General features: G+C 41.0%; 1 protein-coding gene across 1 annotated transcript in view; it reads right to left on the minus strand.

Annotated features, from left to right (window-relative positions):
* Positions 1 to 9,856, minus strand: part of DISP1 (dispatched RND transporter family member 1) — a 46,154-nt gene extending 36,298 nt beyond the window's left edge. The window contains exons 1-2 of the mRNA XM_033144708.1: positions 9,587 to 9,856; positions 1,587 to 2,128 (exon numbers count right to left, since the gene is read on the minus strand). Coding sequence (XP_033000599.1) covers positions 1,587 to 2,098 — 512 coding nt within the window. The 5' untranslated portion in view covers positions 2,099 to 2,128; positions 9,587 to 9,856. The remainder of the gene's footprint in view (positions 1 to 1,586; positions 2,129 to 9,586) is intronic.
* Positions 9,857 to 16,905: the final 7,049 nt, after the last annotated feature.

Below are 16,905 nucleotides of genomic sequence, written 5' to 3' on the forward strand. Positions count from 1 at the left end.
AAAGAATAAAAAAAGCCCAAGTTAAAATCCACAGATCACAATCCTTGTAAACACTGATCTAACTGCATTTAGTTTAGCTCAACTGTTGGGATTCGAAAAGGGTTTGACATGAAAGATGTTGCTGAAGAACAACAATTCTCATTACAATTTTATATTCTGTGTATTTTAACCAACACCAAGAGATTGTATGAGGCAACTGTCAACTAGTCAAGAGAAAAACCTCCACCTTGCAGTAATCTGAAAGATATATATATGCAGAGAGACACAGCTCGTCTACTGTCCTGGTCAGATGTTCAACTTGATTTCTCTTCAGACACACTGTAAGATATTACCTATATATGATTAACAATGAAATACTGTGTGTCTACTCAGAAGCAAGTCCCACTGAATTACCTAAATTGGTACAGAACTGCATCCTACCACTGTTTTTCTACCAAATAATGTACCCCCTGGGAAATGTGTGATAAAGATGAGTGCTTTCCAAGAACCAAGGTTTCGGGTACCTTGGTTCCCGAACGGCTTGTCTCCTGAACGAATTGGCTCCCGAACATCGCAAACCTGGAAGTAATTGTTCCAGTTTGTGAATGTTTTTTGGAAGCCGAACATCTATTTTGGCTGTTGGCATTGTTTCCAGGGCCAATCAGAAGCCGCGCCTTGATTTGCAAACGTTTTGGAATGGCATGTCTTAATGTGAAAATATTTAAGATGGAAATAGTTTTAGATCATGTGTAGCAGATGTTGGGGGGGGGGTAAGTAATAAAATACTATTTTGTAGTGAAAGAATACACTGTGTTGTCTTTATTACTACAAAATTTAGTATCTTCAGAATTGATGCACATTTTAAAACTGAAAATGGATTGCACTTGGATTATTCCAAGATGATTAAACTTGCCTTACTGCCACAAAATAAGGTTTCATACATAAATGAGAGACTGCACTTCACCCAGACAATTATGTAGTCTGTAGGGTTAAATAGTCTGATGGTTTTATTCTTTATTGTAAAATGCTTTGTTTTACTACAATCAAGAGTTGTGAGATAAACAAATAGTGATCCTTATTATCCCTGTTCAAGGGGGCACCAACAATCCCAACCAACTTGGGTCAATTTGGAATTCTGCTACCCCTAACATCCTGCTAATCAATCATTAAGACTTACAATTTTTGGATATGCCATGACTTATGTAAGGTATCTAAAATAACCAAACCTCCTTCATCTATCTTTAATTCAACATGGGCTATTGGAGCATAAGTTTGCACATACTTCTAGATGAAACATGTCTGATGCACTAGAGCTATAGTGGGAAGGATTTAGCTCACTATAGGCTTGCTTTAAAACCTCTTATCTACATTGTGAAACAAGTAAAGTAGAAAGCATATAAAAATAACAATTCAGACACTATAGGAAAGAACCACTGTCCTCCTAGTGGTGCAGCAATAAAACTGCTAGCACATTTGTAAAGCTTAAGTAGGGTGCAGTATGGTTTCAAATTGGATGGGGGACCATATGCTGAGATTCCTGCATTGCAGGGGGTTGGACTAGACAACCCTTGTAATCCCTTCCAACTCTACAATTCGAATATACTTACCGTATATTGGCTATATGTTGTTGCACAGGCTGATGCTGAAAATGTTCAGGCCACTGATGATGTAGGCAGAATGAGGGCGAGGACTGAAGACAGCAGGCAGTCTGATACAAGGGTGTATGTTTTTGGCAAGCAGATGCTGAATATTCTGTATGAAGGTTTGGGCAGCAGGAAGTTAATGGAGATGGCGCCGAATTGCCAGACAGTGAAAGGCATTCTTGCTGATTACAATGGTGATTTAGAGGCTGGTGATGGTATGGGCAAGGGCGACAACACTGTGATAATACCTGTGGAGTTCTTTGGTCATCTACAGGCAGAAACGAGGGTTTTAGCATGCCATTAAGTTGAAGGCACCCATTTGCACTCACTTTTCTTCTTGTGGTTTCCTTAGAGGGGAGGTTTTGGACGGCAACATTGCCATCACTGGTTGCAAGGAGATCAGGACTAGTTGCATTGGTCGGGATGTTACCATTGCTCAGAACTACAAAGTCATTGCTCCCATTGCTTGTAGCCATGCTCCAAAGTTCTGGTGGTCTGCAATGCTTCTAGAAGGGAGGAAAAGAAAGAAAAAGTTAAAAATGAAAACGGCACAATTCTATCAATGATATACTGGTCTCAGTGTTCTACATGATTTGCCAAATAAAAAGAAACCTGGATTAAGGATGCACCAAGTATCTGTACAGTTACAATTAGGGCTGGGCAATAGCTGGTTTTCACCATCACGATATATCGCCAGCTAAACATCGCGGTATACCGATATATCACAATGTCTAAAATAAGGATGGAGCTAAGTACGGCATAGGAACGTGGGTGGCGCTGTGGTCTAAACCACTGAGCCTAGGACTTGTCGATCCGAAGGTCGGCGGTTCGAATCCCCGCGACGGAGTGAGCTCCCGTTATTCGGTCCCAGCTCCTGCCAACCTAGCAGTTTGAAAGCACGTCAAAGTGCAAGTAGATAAATAGGTACCACTCTGGTGGGAAGGTAAACGGTGTTTCTGTGCGCTGCTCTGGTTTGCCAGAAGCTGTACACCGGTTCCCTCGGCCAGTAAAGCGAGATGAGCGCCACAACCCCAGAGTCGTCTGCGACTGGACCTAATGGTCAGGGGTCCTTTAACTTTTTAAATACAGTATAGACATTGTTTGGCTTCACGTTTCCCCCCTGCATCATGACTTCTGCATTGTCCTTGACCACTGACCAAGCTAACTACAAATGAATTTGAGTCCAACAACACTGGGGTGAGCGTGGGAGTAAAGGTTAGTTACCCTGATCTAGAAGAAGAGACTGCTATCACTGATTTAACATCTTTAGAATGTGCGTAACATTAAAGCTTTGTGATTGTTAATAGCTTGCTAAGATTCTGCTTGCTCTACAGGGACCCATAAACATTAATTTTCTCTTTCTTCTCTACTACTGAGCTGTTAAGAGTGCCTGAAACTGTACAGCCAGCCAAGCTATTTAATTGGCTCATCACTAATATCGAACAGAAGGTGCTATGCACAATGGAATGCTGCCCATAGCAACCCTGGGTGCTGATTCTCAGAGCCATTTGGGTTTGGAATCCTCAATGCCTAAAGCTAAAGGGGGGGGGAGGAGAGAAAGAGTCCTGAATAATGTAACTTAAAACTATTTGTTCTGTTATACTCAGACACTCTGCAAAGTTAATACCAAACAGCAACCAGTCAAAACTTGACAGCATTTTCTAGACAGGAATATTTTCTTTCAGAATCCAATTCCTTGCATTCCTATGTTTAATATTCTTTCCCGACCCACTGTCCCTAAACCAGTAGACCCCATTAAAAAGTTACTGAACACACACTGCCAAGTTTAAATTTAAGCAGCTGAATGAAGTTGGTTTCTGTCTGAAAACATTTAATTTTTAAAATACTGTATGGCTGAAGTAGAGTAGTTTTCTCATGGATTGCATGGCAATTTCAGAATGCCTAGAAAAAGGGATGTAACAATAAGCACACAATTAAAAAGATTTTTCCCCCTCTTAAAGAGACATCTGTACACTTTTCCTTTTGTGCAATAGATTCAGAAGCATGTTGACATGCTGGAGAATCACTATCTTCTGAACAGGAAATTCAAGCACCCAAAGTCAACCAACAGCTTCTTCCATATTTTCATTAGGATTTCTAAAGCAGTAGGTATAAACATTTATTGATCTGAACTCTGGGCAACCCAAAAAGGTCATGACTGGGACAAGACAGACCAATTCCTTTCCTGTTAGGATGCAAATACACAAAAAGGCAGCTGAAAAATGACTTTATGACCTACCAAGTCTACAGAGAACATTTTGTGGTTTCTTTGTTCTCTATGATGAGAGGGCAAAGATGAGCAGGTTCCCGGCTGCTCATGATAAGAGACAAGAGCCACAGCAGACACACACAAATCAGCAATAAAAGAGCAGCAAGCACAGGGAAACAAAAAGCACAGGGAAACCCATGTGTTTTAACCTGCTTGCAAAATGCTGAAAGGGAAGGTGCCAAACTGTGGAATGCTATTCCATAGAACCTGGTGGCAAAAGAGATCCTGCTTCTCATGGGGCTCCTTCAGCAAGGTGTTGTCCCAAAGAGAAGTACAGACAGCAGGGAAGGTTGAAAACTGTAGTTCTGATGTTAAGAATGGAGAGGGGGCTGCCAGGGTATCATTTGGAGAACTGGTTTACCAGGCTTCAGCAGGCTTGTCTGAATTTGTTCTGAGTCTGGCACTATGACCAAAATAAAAGAAGCAAAGGTGTATAGAAAGCTAAGTGTAAAGCTAAGGTAGCAGTTTATTACAGAACTCCAGAAGGAAAAAGCTCTGTTCCTTCTCTTTTTAATCCTACAACCAATCCTCCATTCTGGGGGGTTCTCTTTCTGCTAAGACAACCACTCAAGTTCAGAATTTACCTTGGTACGGGATGGTTAGCACATCAGCCATGGCAATATCTTTCTCTTTTCTCCCCCCCTTTTGGGTTTTCCTTTGGTGTCCTCTGCTCAGGGTCAATTTTGGGGTCCAAGGATAACACACATATGAAAGCGGTAGATGAATGGAAGGACCCTGTGTGAGTGGTAGGGAAAGGAAGACCTCCCAGGATGAGAGATTGGGAGAAGAAAGGAAAGTTCCCAGTTGAGAGCTGGGAGGGTCCACCACTTTCTTTGGGAGACAAGGGTTACCTTTGAGACAGGACTCTAGTTTTCTTCTCTCTGTGTTTTTATTTATACCAATTTTTATTATCTTATTGTATTATGAAAAAGCTTTAATAATTTTTAAAAAAGAATTTTTTGTCTGAAAAAATGATTCTGATATTATGTCAAGGTACAAGAATATCTTTCATCTGAGTTTTGAGACTACAGACAGAAAACCATCAGGTTTGATTTCAAAGGCACCAGTAATGTACTTTGGACTCAGTATTAAATATAAAACTGCAAAAAACAAACAACTCCAATCTCTATCCACAGTTGCATTGAAGGCAAGGCTACTCCCAAAAGTTCCTCCAGATAAAGTCAGAACCCATGCCCATATCCTCAGGCCGAACCAACTGAAAGCGATCCTGCAAACCTGGACCAGACAGTACTTGAGGAGCCTCCCTGAGATCTGCTTCAAAAGTAGCATCAAATTAGGAATGGAAATGAATGACTTTGCCCTCAAAGTGCTTCACAAAACTAGTACAGTGGGCTACTCAGTGATCTGCTGCTACATCTGCTGGGCTGATACTAACCAGACCCTTCAGCTTTAGGAAAAGGTCCCCTAGGTAGTTCACAGAGTATGCAATTGTGGCTATAAAGTGAGCCGTCTCTGATGCCATCACCTCCACATAGGCTCTCACGTGTGTTTGGTCCAAGACTTTGAGGGAGAACTGTAATGCTGTACTGCACTCAGACATGTGTGCAGGATTTTGTGTTCACTCAAGTAAATATTAATTTTAGATGTGGGTAAACCTCTCCCACTCCTTCAGGCAAAGATGACGTATTTCATTACTCTGAAGAGGTTTTTTAATGTTATTATTAAGAAAGGGTGCAGGGGTGGGAGAAGGAGGTTTAAAAAAAACATCGGTTCAAGAAAAGCCATCTGGACTAACACCACTTACTATTGAAAAAGACAAGTGCAAAATCAGGTGGGAATGAAGTACTGGAAATGTGGTTTCATTTGCTATTTAATGCAGAGCATTATAAATCTTTAGATGGCCTTAGGAACCAGCTAATTAGCTCTACTGAACCATTCCTCCCCAGCCTCTCCTAAATCCAACAAAAACTCAACTTAAAAAAACGACGACAACAGTTCTGTAACATTTAGCCTAGATTCAACTTGCACATGAAATTATTCCATATATAAGCTGAAAAAGAAAGCTCCCAAGCAATCAATCCTGGTTTAGGGGGGGGGTTGTGCTGTTTAAATCAGGCATAGGCAAACTCAGCCCTCCAGATGTTTTGGGACTACAACTCCCATCATGCCTGACCACTAGCTAGGGATGATGGGAGTTGTAGTCCCAAAACATCTAGAGGGCCGAGTTTGCCTATGCCTGGTTTAAATCACTGAATTCCTGCCAGATAAAGAGATTGCAGTATGCTAGTTGATGAAAATATGTCTTCTCATTCTAAAGTTTTCATTAAGGTGTTTTCCTTAAATAGTGCAAGACAAACTGAGCAATATGCAACAGAGTGATATGCAAGAACCTGTATAATTATTAAAATAAATCCTATGATTTTCTACAGAATGTTTATACAGCAAGCCTGCACCTTTCTCAGTCATGACACATTCACATCCAATATCATACCAAGAGTTTCTTTTGTAAAAAAAAGAATCGGTAGGAGATGAGCCTTTCCAACATGAGATAAAAGTGAGCTGTGGAAGCTACTTTCGTTTTACAACAAAATTATGTGGGGTGTGTGTGTGTGTGTGTGTGTGTGTGTGTGAGAGAGAGAGAGAGAGAGAGAGAGAGAGAGAGAGAGAGAGAGAGAGAAGTGACAGGTGGCACTTGATATTTGGATTTTCCATCTATCTCTCAACCCAGTGTTCCTAAGGCAATTAAGGAGATTTTAAAATGCTTAATGTCATTCATCTTAGCCAGTGCTTTTTTTCTTTAAAAAATGTTTAAGTGTACTCTCCTTTTCCTACTCATATTGAAATACAGCCCCTCAACGAGGTCAAACTTAGATTCACAAAATGTTTAGGGGTATGTGTCCCCCTGCGTCCCCCCAGAAAAAAAGCACTGATCTTAGCTTCCGGCTCTCAGCTAGACATTTTTGAAATTCCCTAGTACCTTTGCTATGCACAGGCCAAGGGAGTCTCCCACAGTTTCCTGGCACTTGCTTTTTATTTTGTTTATAGGCCGCTAGCTATACACTGAACATTCGTCTTTAACTATGATAACTTACTCCTCGAGGAAGCTCTGTTTTTGCAGAACGCCATGCCCTAAGCAAAGTAGTTTAGGTCTACTTTAATGTGTACAAAGAAAATGTGTGTGTTTGTGTTAAATCCATCAAGCTTGCTGTAATGGTATTCATAAGTAAAGTTCAACGTATTTTAACTCCTTTCCTTCAAACAAGGATGGAGGCATATGCTTGTAAAGCCCTTTTCCCTCAGATCGCCACCTGAGCAGAGCCCTTTTCTGTCTCCCCCTAATAGGAGCTTGGGGCTGAGAGCACTCATTATGTGTTAAGTAGGATGCCCATTATCTGATTCTTCACTCCTGAAGCTTGGATGGGGATGCTGCCTTTCATCATTCTTGACCCCAGGGTGTGTTATAAACATATAAAGCAGATAAAACCAATTCTCAAATCAATTAATTTTTATTTATTTATTTTGAAAAATGCTATGGATGTCTTATATAATCTCAACACCTATGAAGGCTGGGGAAGTATGTAATCCACCCAAAGAATGGCTGGGGAAACCCAGCCAGCCAGATGGCGGGGTATAAATATTATTTATTATTATTATTACTACTACTACTACTACTACTATTATTACTATTACTACTACTACTACACTGTAGGTGCCACTAGCCAAACATCCAAGGGAAGGGTGTTTCACATTTGGACCTCTACTGTCCTATTCTTCTTTGGCGATCACTTGTAGCAGAGTAAGATTGTCTTCCATGAACACAGTCTTAAAGAGAAAGCTGGTTCTTGTGTCACAATATAATCTGCTAAATTGATCCATCACATTATTCAACACCTTCCAAGTCACGAAACATTTTAAAGATTAATCTTCTTCTCTCGTATTTAAGTGTTTTGTTGCATTACTGCCAATCCACATCCCAAAAGACATGATGTGTCTGCCCTGTCCTTGAGAAATTATTTCATTTCCTGGGCTGAAGGCTGGGCTAGGAATTGCAATTCCACTGACAGGGATTTTCCAGATATCACCACGCCAAGGTAATAAAAACTGCTTTACAGATAGGCACAATGAATGCACATTAATTCAGCACTGGCAGCAATGGAATGAAGGAATGACTGCCGGGAATAGCAGTAAGGATGGAGAGATGAAATTAAAAGCCTTATTTTTTAAAATCTACCAACAGGTTAACTTACCTAGAAGGAACTAAAGGTAAAGATTAAATGCAAGTGTAAGAACAATCCACGTAATGGGTTCTCGCCTTCATTGGGATGATGCCAAACAAACTAGAAGGGACTTTAATATACAATTGTAGTTTCTTTTTAGATTACAACATATTGTACAACTTAAAGTAAATTGGGATGAAATAATTACCGGTAAATGCATTGGGTAACTTGAGGAACTGGCAGAACTCTTAGTTAAATATGTCAATAGCTTCTTCGCCTCACCAAACAGCAAAAGAGCCATTTTAAAGAGTTAGGGAAATTTACAAATAACATTTTAGACTAGAAATTATATGCTTGCAAGACATCTCTGTTATCAAGCAAAGAAAGCTGTGCACACTTAGCACAATGCAAAAGGATTCTAAGAATCATAATGCAAGAAGTTTAAATCATACACCCTACAATTTTAAGCACCGTCATTACACTAAATCTTATATACACAGCTTAACGACTTTTCATTGCTATGTAAAGGCTAGTTTTCATTCTGATAAATCCTTTATGCTTACAATAATGCTACACACACACACACACACACAAACACAAACACACACAGCGTGATATGCTATTTTTCAGCTGAAAAAGGAAGTAACTTGAACTGAAAGTTGTACAGGAACTCACAATAAATTATGTAAACAGGGAATGTCAATATTTATAGTAACCCACAGCAGTAGAAAATCTTGTTAAGATAACGCACAACTGTAAAAGAATTGTTCTGCTACATGCATTTGAAAGGCACATAATACAGTAAGTTTGAAACCATCTAGAACCATCCAGTGTGCTGTGCTAACAAAAGTTGCAAAGCTGAATTAAATTAAACTGGCCTTGACACACAGGAATCATTAAGAACAGCTGAGTATAATTTTAGCATATAACAGGTTAAAAGTTTTTATCTAAACATGCGCACACTTTTCAAAGTGACAATATATTTAGAATACAGTACCTTTAGACTTCTGCACTTAATAGCTGTGTTTTGTCTTTAAAAAGTCATAAAGCCATACAATATTTTGGTATGCTAAATAGACAAGTGATGAACATGTTTTAAATGAGTTCAGTGCAGGTTTCCTAATCTCAGTTTATCAGATGAGAAAATTGCTTGTTGTACATGCATTCCCCCAAGTATATTTAAGATACCAATCAAGTTTAATTGTTAAATGCCTTCTGCCAGTTTTGCAGGCACATTCTGCTTCCTTAAAAACAATACCTACTTGCATTTGTTCTCTTCAATCACTATAAAAGCATTTTGCCTCCTGTTGGGTCAGAACAAAACCAGGAAATCTCTTACTTTAGACACGTTCCCTGGCAGCCCCTTAAGTTTTGCCACACTTATTTTCAGGCTTCTTAAATCTCCCTCTTCACTGTAGTCTCATTGTAAGTCAACAATCATATGCATACTTAACACAGCTTTGCAAAAACAAACAAACAAACAAACCCATAAGTTCTTAATACTTGCATTAACTCACCCAATTATTCTGAAATTCCTGGCTTAAGCTGCATCAAAAAATGTAGTGCAGAAACTAAGAGATAAATATTTGGGGGGGGGGAATCTCTCCTTGATTGCCAAATAAAAACAGTGTTGATGAATTAAAATCGCTATCTTGAAATGAACTAAAGAAAACTCAAAGCTATATGCACAATCTTTTATGAAGTCTTCACGGCAAAAGCTGTTGGTTAACTGCTCAGAACAGCAGAGACAAAATAGCTGGTTGAAGCTGCTCTGCAATACAAGTACTGCAGAGAGGAGTCTATATGACACGCACATGCAAATTGCCTTAAATCAGGCTTGTTGGGGGCTGGAATTTCTAGCTCTCTTTCTCCTATTGGACAGTCAAATTTCTCTTCTAATGAGCCTCAAGGGGCAAGGGCTCAGTGGTAACAGCTGGTATGGCAAAGGCTTGATTTCCATGCAAGGTTAGAAAGGCAAGATATTACCATTAACATGGCTCCCCCCCCCCCGTTTCTGCAGGAGACGCTCAAATATTGCTGCTAAACATATCTGTGTTTTTGCTTTTAAAGTGAACTAGTTGCTAGATTAAGACCCTTTCAGATGGCCTTATTTGGTTTGCTATTTTAGAGAAACTTTAAACTCCAGCATCCAGGTACTGTACCTCATTTGTAAGATCTATCACATATATGGAGTTTTCACTACACTTTGCAAACATAGGCCCACTCTACACTAAGAACAGCAGAGAAGCATGGCTCGGTCAGTCCAAAAAAGTCTACCAACTCCAACATTCAGCTACCAACAGAGGCCAGGCCAGTCAAATGCATCTGGGAAGTTCACAAGCAGGGAATAAAGGCAATAATCCTCTCCCATTGTTCTCCAGATCCTGGCAACTGGTATGCAGAGACATTCCGTCTCTGAACCTGGAAAGTTCTATTTAGGTATCATGTCGAATCTATCCTCCACAAACTTGTCTACCCTTTTAAAAGGCATTTAAGTCTGGAGATGCCACTGCAGTGGGTTTAATAAATGAATCACCTTCTTTTATGTCTCCTGAATTTGTGGTCAAACAATTTATGTGTTCGGAATATGAGGTCAAAAGGTGTGCAAAAGGAGGAAATCATAGAATTGTAGTGTTGGAATGGATCCGTAGGATCATCTAGTCCACACCCCTGCAACGCAGGAATATGCAGCTGTCCCATACGGGGATCGAACCTGCAACCTTGGTGTTATCAGCACTAAGCTGAGGTACCAACAAAAGCTGAATGAATTTGTTGCATCTTTACTGGAGAAGATGCAGGTCAGATCCCAGTCCCTGAACTAACTTTCTCAGGAAGGAAGTCTGAGAAACTGAGGTAAACAGTTGTGACAAGAGATGAAAATCTAGGCCTCGCTAACAAAATAAAAAACAATACATCATCAGATCCAGATGGCATCCACCCAAGAGATTTCAAATGTGAAATTGCTTATCTTCAAACAAAAATTTGTAACTTGTAAGATCAGCCTCCATTACGGAAGGCTGAAAATTGGACAGTGTAACAGCTATTTTTATAAAGGGATAGAGGGCAGGAAGATCTAGAAAATCACATGTCCGTTCTGGGAAAACTGAAAGAAAGCAATACTGATGATAAAGCTAGAATTACCAAGCACTTAGAAGAATAAGTCTTTGCGAAAAGAAACCCTGCCTGTATGACCTTTTTAGAGTTTATTTATTTGGATTATTTTTATAGACCACTTATATTTAAACAAATCCACTTGAAGCTATTTTGTTCTTCAAGTGTCAAAAAGCATGTGGATGGGGCAATCTAGATGACACTGCATACTCTGATTTCAAAAAGCTCTGGGAGAAGTCCCACATCAAAGAGGAAGCTAAGCCAAGCCTTCTCATGAGGTAAGAGGGCAGGCCCTCTTATGGATCAGTAGAGCAATGTTTTTCAACCTTTTTTGGGCAAGGGCACACTTGTTTTATGAAAAAAATCACGAGGCACACCACCATTAGAAAATGTTAAAAAATTTAACTCTGTGCCTATATTGACTATATATAAAGTAATTCTCTTGAATAGGAATCAAATAAACACAATTTTTCCCACGGCACACCAGGCAACATCTCGCGGCACACTAGTGTGCCGCGGAACAGTGGTTGAAAAACACTGCAGTAGAGGGTTAAAGAAGAGGAAGCAAACGGTAAAAAATGAAACAAAGACAGTTCTCACAATGTTAAGGATGTAAGAAGTAGGGTCTCTCAGGATCTATATTGGGACCCAAGCTTTTAAACTTGTTCATAAGTGATCTAGAGTTAGGAGTGAATAGTGAGAGAGCAAAGTTTGCTGGTGACAACAAAGGCACTGAGAGGAGTTTGAAAAGGATCTACCCAAACCTGGTAAATGGGCAGTAAAATTGCAAAGGCAAAACAAAAAAGCGGAAAGTGATGCACATTGGGGCAAAAATTAAAAATAAATAAAAATCTATCCTCACATATATGGTGCCTGAACTGGCAGTGACTGTGGTTGTAGTGGATGGTTGGTTGAAGATGCTGACCCAGCTTTGGCAAAAGCACATTGCATGTCAGGGAGCACAAATAGGGAGAATCATAGGATTGCAGAGTTGGAAGGGACCCTGACGATCATCTAGTATTCTAGTCCAATCCCTCGCAATGCAGAAATATGCAGCTGTCCCATATGGGGATCGAACCTGCAACCTGCAACCTTGGTGCTATCAGCACCATGCTCTGATCAACTATCAACTGAGCTATCCATCTGCATGTTGTGCTAATGCAGACTTCCAATAGCATCACTGTGAGAACATGATGCTAGACTAGATGGCCAGTTGGTCTGATCCAGAAGGCTCTTCTTATGTCCTTAAATCAGCCTTTTAACTTGTTGATTTAAACCACTGAAATAAAATATCTCTCCACTGCAATTCAGAGCACTGCAGTAATTAATCCAGAAAGGAACATACCACAGTGCCCAAATCACTGTGAAGGCATTTTACATATTACAGTACTTTACTTTTTATTACACTATATCAGAAGAGGTGAATGACACTTCTGGGTACAACTGTCAACTAAGCGTCTGGGAGCAAAGGTGAGACAGGATAATAAATAATAATAATAATAATAATAATAATAATAATAATAATAATAATAATAATAATATCCTTCCCATCTGGCTGGGTTTCCCCAGCCACTCTGGGTGGCTTCCAACAAAAGATTAAAAATACATTAAAACATCCGTCATTAAAAACTTCCCTAAACAGGGAAGCAAGAATTCCCAAGTTATGCAATTGCTCCTTTAAAGGTAACTGGAACCATACTCTTCCACAAATGACATGCACCACTGTCCTGGGAAAGCTACAATCAGGGCCGTCTCATCCATTGGGACTGGTGGCGCGGCGCACCAGGGCGCCGGGCCCCCCAGGGGCGCCCCCGCCGGCATACCGGGCTCCCCCTCCCCAACCCGCCCCCGCCCCCACAGGCGGGAGGGCAGGCACTCGCGCGCCGGCGGGCGGGCAGGCTGCAAGCCAGCTGCCCTCGCTTCCCGGAGCCCCAGCTGGAGCGCTGGAGCGGCGCGGGGCTTTGCGCGCCCTTCCAGCACTCCAGCTGAGGCTCCGGGAGGCGAGGGCGGCCGGCTTGCAGCCCGCCCGCCCGCCGGCTTGCAGCCCGTCCGCCCACCGGTGTGCGAGCGCCCGTCCGCCCCTCATCCCCCGCCTGCCCCCCCTCCCGAGGAGCGGCCAGCGCGGGAGGAAGGTGGGCGGAGAGGCGGCAGGCCGGGGGCGCCGAGGGATCGCTGCACCACGGCGGCCGATCCCTCTAAGACGGCCCTGGCTACAATAGTCAAGGGTTGCAAAAAAGATTCTATGCACCTCAGTGGAACATCATTCCTTACGTTTTATATGTAATACTCTGGCCTTGGAGGCGTTATTAGTGAGCAAGAGCTCATGCAAAAGTATAATTCTAGCCCTAGGACTACTGTCTGGAGACTAGAGCGGCCCTTGACAATACAGACCCAGACATGAATTACTGTCATATCAGAGACTTGCACATATTACTCAGCTTAGCATTATGCAGCATCCTAGTAGCCATAGAAATGTTGAAGAAAGACGTAGCCGAACTCTCAAAAATAAGAACAAGCATTTTGTTAACACGTGAAGGCAGGCTGAAAGCCAATGGAAGATTACAGAAATGCAACTGGCCTCTATGGCAGCCACTTCTTATTAAACACGTATGAAAAGCAGTAAGATGCCTAGTTCAGCTGTGAAGTCACAATTCATGAACAGTAGAAATCTGTCTGTTTTGTTTCTATGGCTAGTGATGACCATTTCCACAAGCATGATTTTACTGGCCAATGTTTTGCCACCTACTGCTTTTCAGACACAAGAATCTTCTCTTTCTATAAATAAATAGGCATGGTTGTGATAGAGACATGTAGTGAAGACAGGCATTTAAGTAAAGAAACCAAAAGGGTTTCATACAATAGAGGCCGACTAATAACCTCAGCAGGCATGCTTTAATTTCAATTCTTTATGGATAAGCTAACCAACAATATAAGCTCTTGAGTTCAAAAGGAACACTACACACACCTGTGGAGTTTCAATCAAACCACAAAATCGGTTAAACAGGCTGATCTCTGCTACACACAGTCAGCTGGTTATAAGCAAAGGAATGTGTGACATTGGTGGAGTTGGGTCATATGTATCTTACCTTAGCAGCTTTAAAGCTCTGGTGGCGTATTATGAGGTATGATAGCTGGCCCTATGCCAACCTTAATAGCACTTATGGACCTATAAACATAAGAATGCATACATGCATATTATATTCTGCAAATATGCAGGAATAAGTCCAAAGAAATTAAATAAGTACAGTCTGACTTGCTTTTCCCCTGCTGGCTAATTCAATAATTTGTTTCGTAATGTACCCCAAGGTAAGGTTCCCAGACGTCCCCGTTTACCAGGGACAGTCCTCGGATTCACAAATCAGTCCCCATACAAAATCCATTGAAGTTGAAAAGTGTCCCCAGATTCATTGGAAAAAAAATCTGGTAACCTTACCCCAAGGTCCAGTTATTCTGACAACTAAGAGACAACCTCATCTGATCTTGGAATAACAGCATGCACTATGGTGTGTACTATTACTTAAGTTGTTGCTTTGAGACAGCTGACGGTATGGTATCTTTCAAGACCACATTGTCCTATGTACGGTGAAAAATTACTACTAGCAACTACTATTACTACATCACTGTGCCCATTTTCCTTCCCCCAGATGAGGAAACCCTTGGACAGACATGGACACACACGCACACACTCCTTTCTGCTAGCTGCTCCCATGCACACATCCAGAAGTGTGCCACTGCCACATGATCCTGTACCACGTCATTTTTTACACCAAGCAAGATCCACGAGAGGAGGGAGATGGCTGGGGGATTGCATTATTCTGTTAAAAATAAGAAAACATCTATGGTACCCAGACATTAAGCAGGTAGTGGACACTATGCTTATCCCTTCTCACATGTGCAGCAGTGCACACATGGCGAGGAATAATGCCTTCAACCATTTCTAGTTGTTTGTGAATATGTTCTTATTTTGACACATTTCCTGTGTATTTGGCTACTCATAACAGCAACTTGCCATGCATTTGCAGTTCCACATAGGGTAACTGCAAGTGATCTCAGAATAATTATAAAAATGTAAATATTAAAATTTATGTTACGATTTTAAAAGTCACAACACAAACAAATCATGCAGATCAGTTCAGTTCCCCCCGCCCCCATCATACATAATAAAGGCTTGTTCAACAACTGGTGTAAACCAAAATTGTTGAAAGAAATCAAACAAGTACAGCGTATGGTTTAAAATACAAAACGGTGCAAAAATTTGCATGTTTCAAACAACATTCAAAATGTGTACCTTTCTCAAAATGTATAAAATTGGATGAGGAAATTAAATTATTTCAACAGTCATAGAAGCTTGACTTTCTAAAGTAGAGTTTAACGCGCCTGTTTGTAACTTCAAGTAAGTTTCCTGATCTGACAAACATGCACCAATAATAAATGACTTACACTGGAGTGCAGCTGTACTAACATTTATACAAAGTTACACAGTCATATGCATTCCATTATCACAGGTGTTGGCTTTCCACTATGAGTTACAACTAATAGGAAACTTGAACAAGTATACGCAAACCCCCAGACTGGGCTATTTTTACAAGCAGCCAAGGCGGGAGATGATATGAGTCCATCACCCGTAAACATAATAAATGATGCAAAAAGCCACATGCAGCACTTCATAAATTGGACAAGGTTGGTACTTCAGAAATCCCACCATCTTGATGTTATACACTGATTACATTGCTTGGCAGGCATCTAGAGAAGACACACCACCTGTCCATTTATGTACAATGCTGTTAGAACAAAAGTATTCTCAATTCTACCTTGTGAGAATTGAGACAAGGTGAAAAGCACAACCACCATATTGGAGCTAGCTGTCTAACTGTTTGGAAGCTGCACTGTATTCAAGGGAAACCATTCAAGGGAAACCCAGCCAGATGGGTGGGGTATGTATTCATCATCATCATCATCATCATCATCATGAAGAGTCCTGGCAATCTCTATTCTTACTAGTTTCAGGAGATCTAGTAACAAAAGATCTCTCAGCAGCTTTCAGTATCATCAGTCATGGAATTCTGGAGCAGTGGTCCAAGCTGGGTGGAGACAACACTGGATTGTAATGGTTCTGCTTACATGTGGGTAGCTGGTTCCAGGTGACGCTGAAGCACATAGCATTTACGTCTCAGGGTCTTGCAGCAGTGTTCAAAATTCCCCCAGTGCCAGGCGTGTTTTGCTACTGGTGCGGGTCCAGTTATTGTTATTATTCATTTCATGTCTATAACGCTTTACATTTTAAAGGAAAAAAACCCTCAAAAGCGGTTTACAACACATTTAAACATCAAATACCGGTACATCAAATACAACAACGCAGAATAAAACAAATTCAAGCTTCAAGGAAAATATTTCAGATCCTTCTCTAAGTGACATTTTGCTTTCCTCATATTTATTTACCAACTTAATTTATATGGCTGCCCCATAGCAGAAGTACTCTAGGAAGCCAGAGTGGTGTAGTGGTTAGACTAGGCTCTGGGAAGTCAGGGTTCAAATCCCCACTCAGTCATGAAGCTCACTGGGTGACCTTGTGCCAGTCGCTGCCTCTCAACCTAGCCTACCTCACAAGGGTGTTATGTGGATTAACTGAGGAGTGGAAGAACCATCTACTCCTTGTAGAAAAAGGTGGGATGTAAATACAGTAAATAAGCTCTTCTGCTTGCCTGCTTAAGAAAGCTAGAGGGGC

Source organism: Lacerta agilis, chromosome 3, assembly GCF_009819535.1.
Source record: "Lacerta agilis isolate rLacAgi1 chromosome 3, rLacAgi1.pri, whole genome shotgun sequence".
In the NCBI taxonomy this organism is placed as follows: Eukaryota; Metazoa; Chordata; class Lepidosauria; order Squamata; family Lacertidae; genus Lacerta; species Lacerta agilis.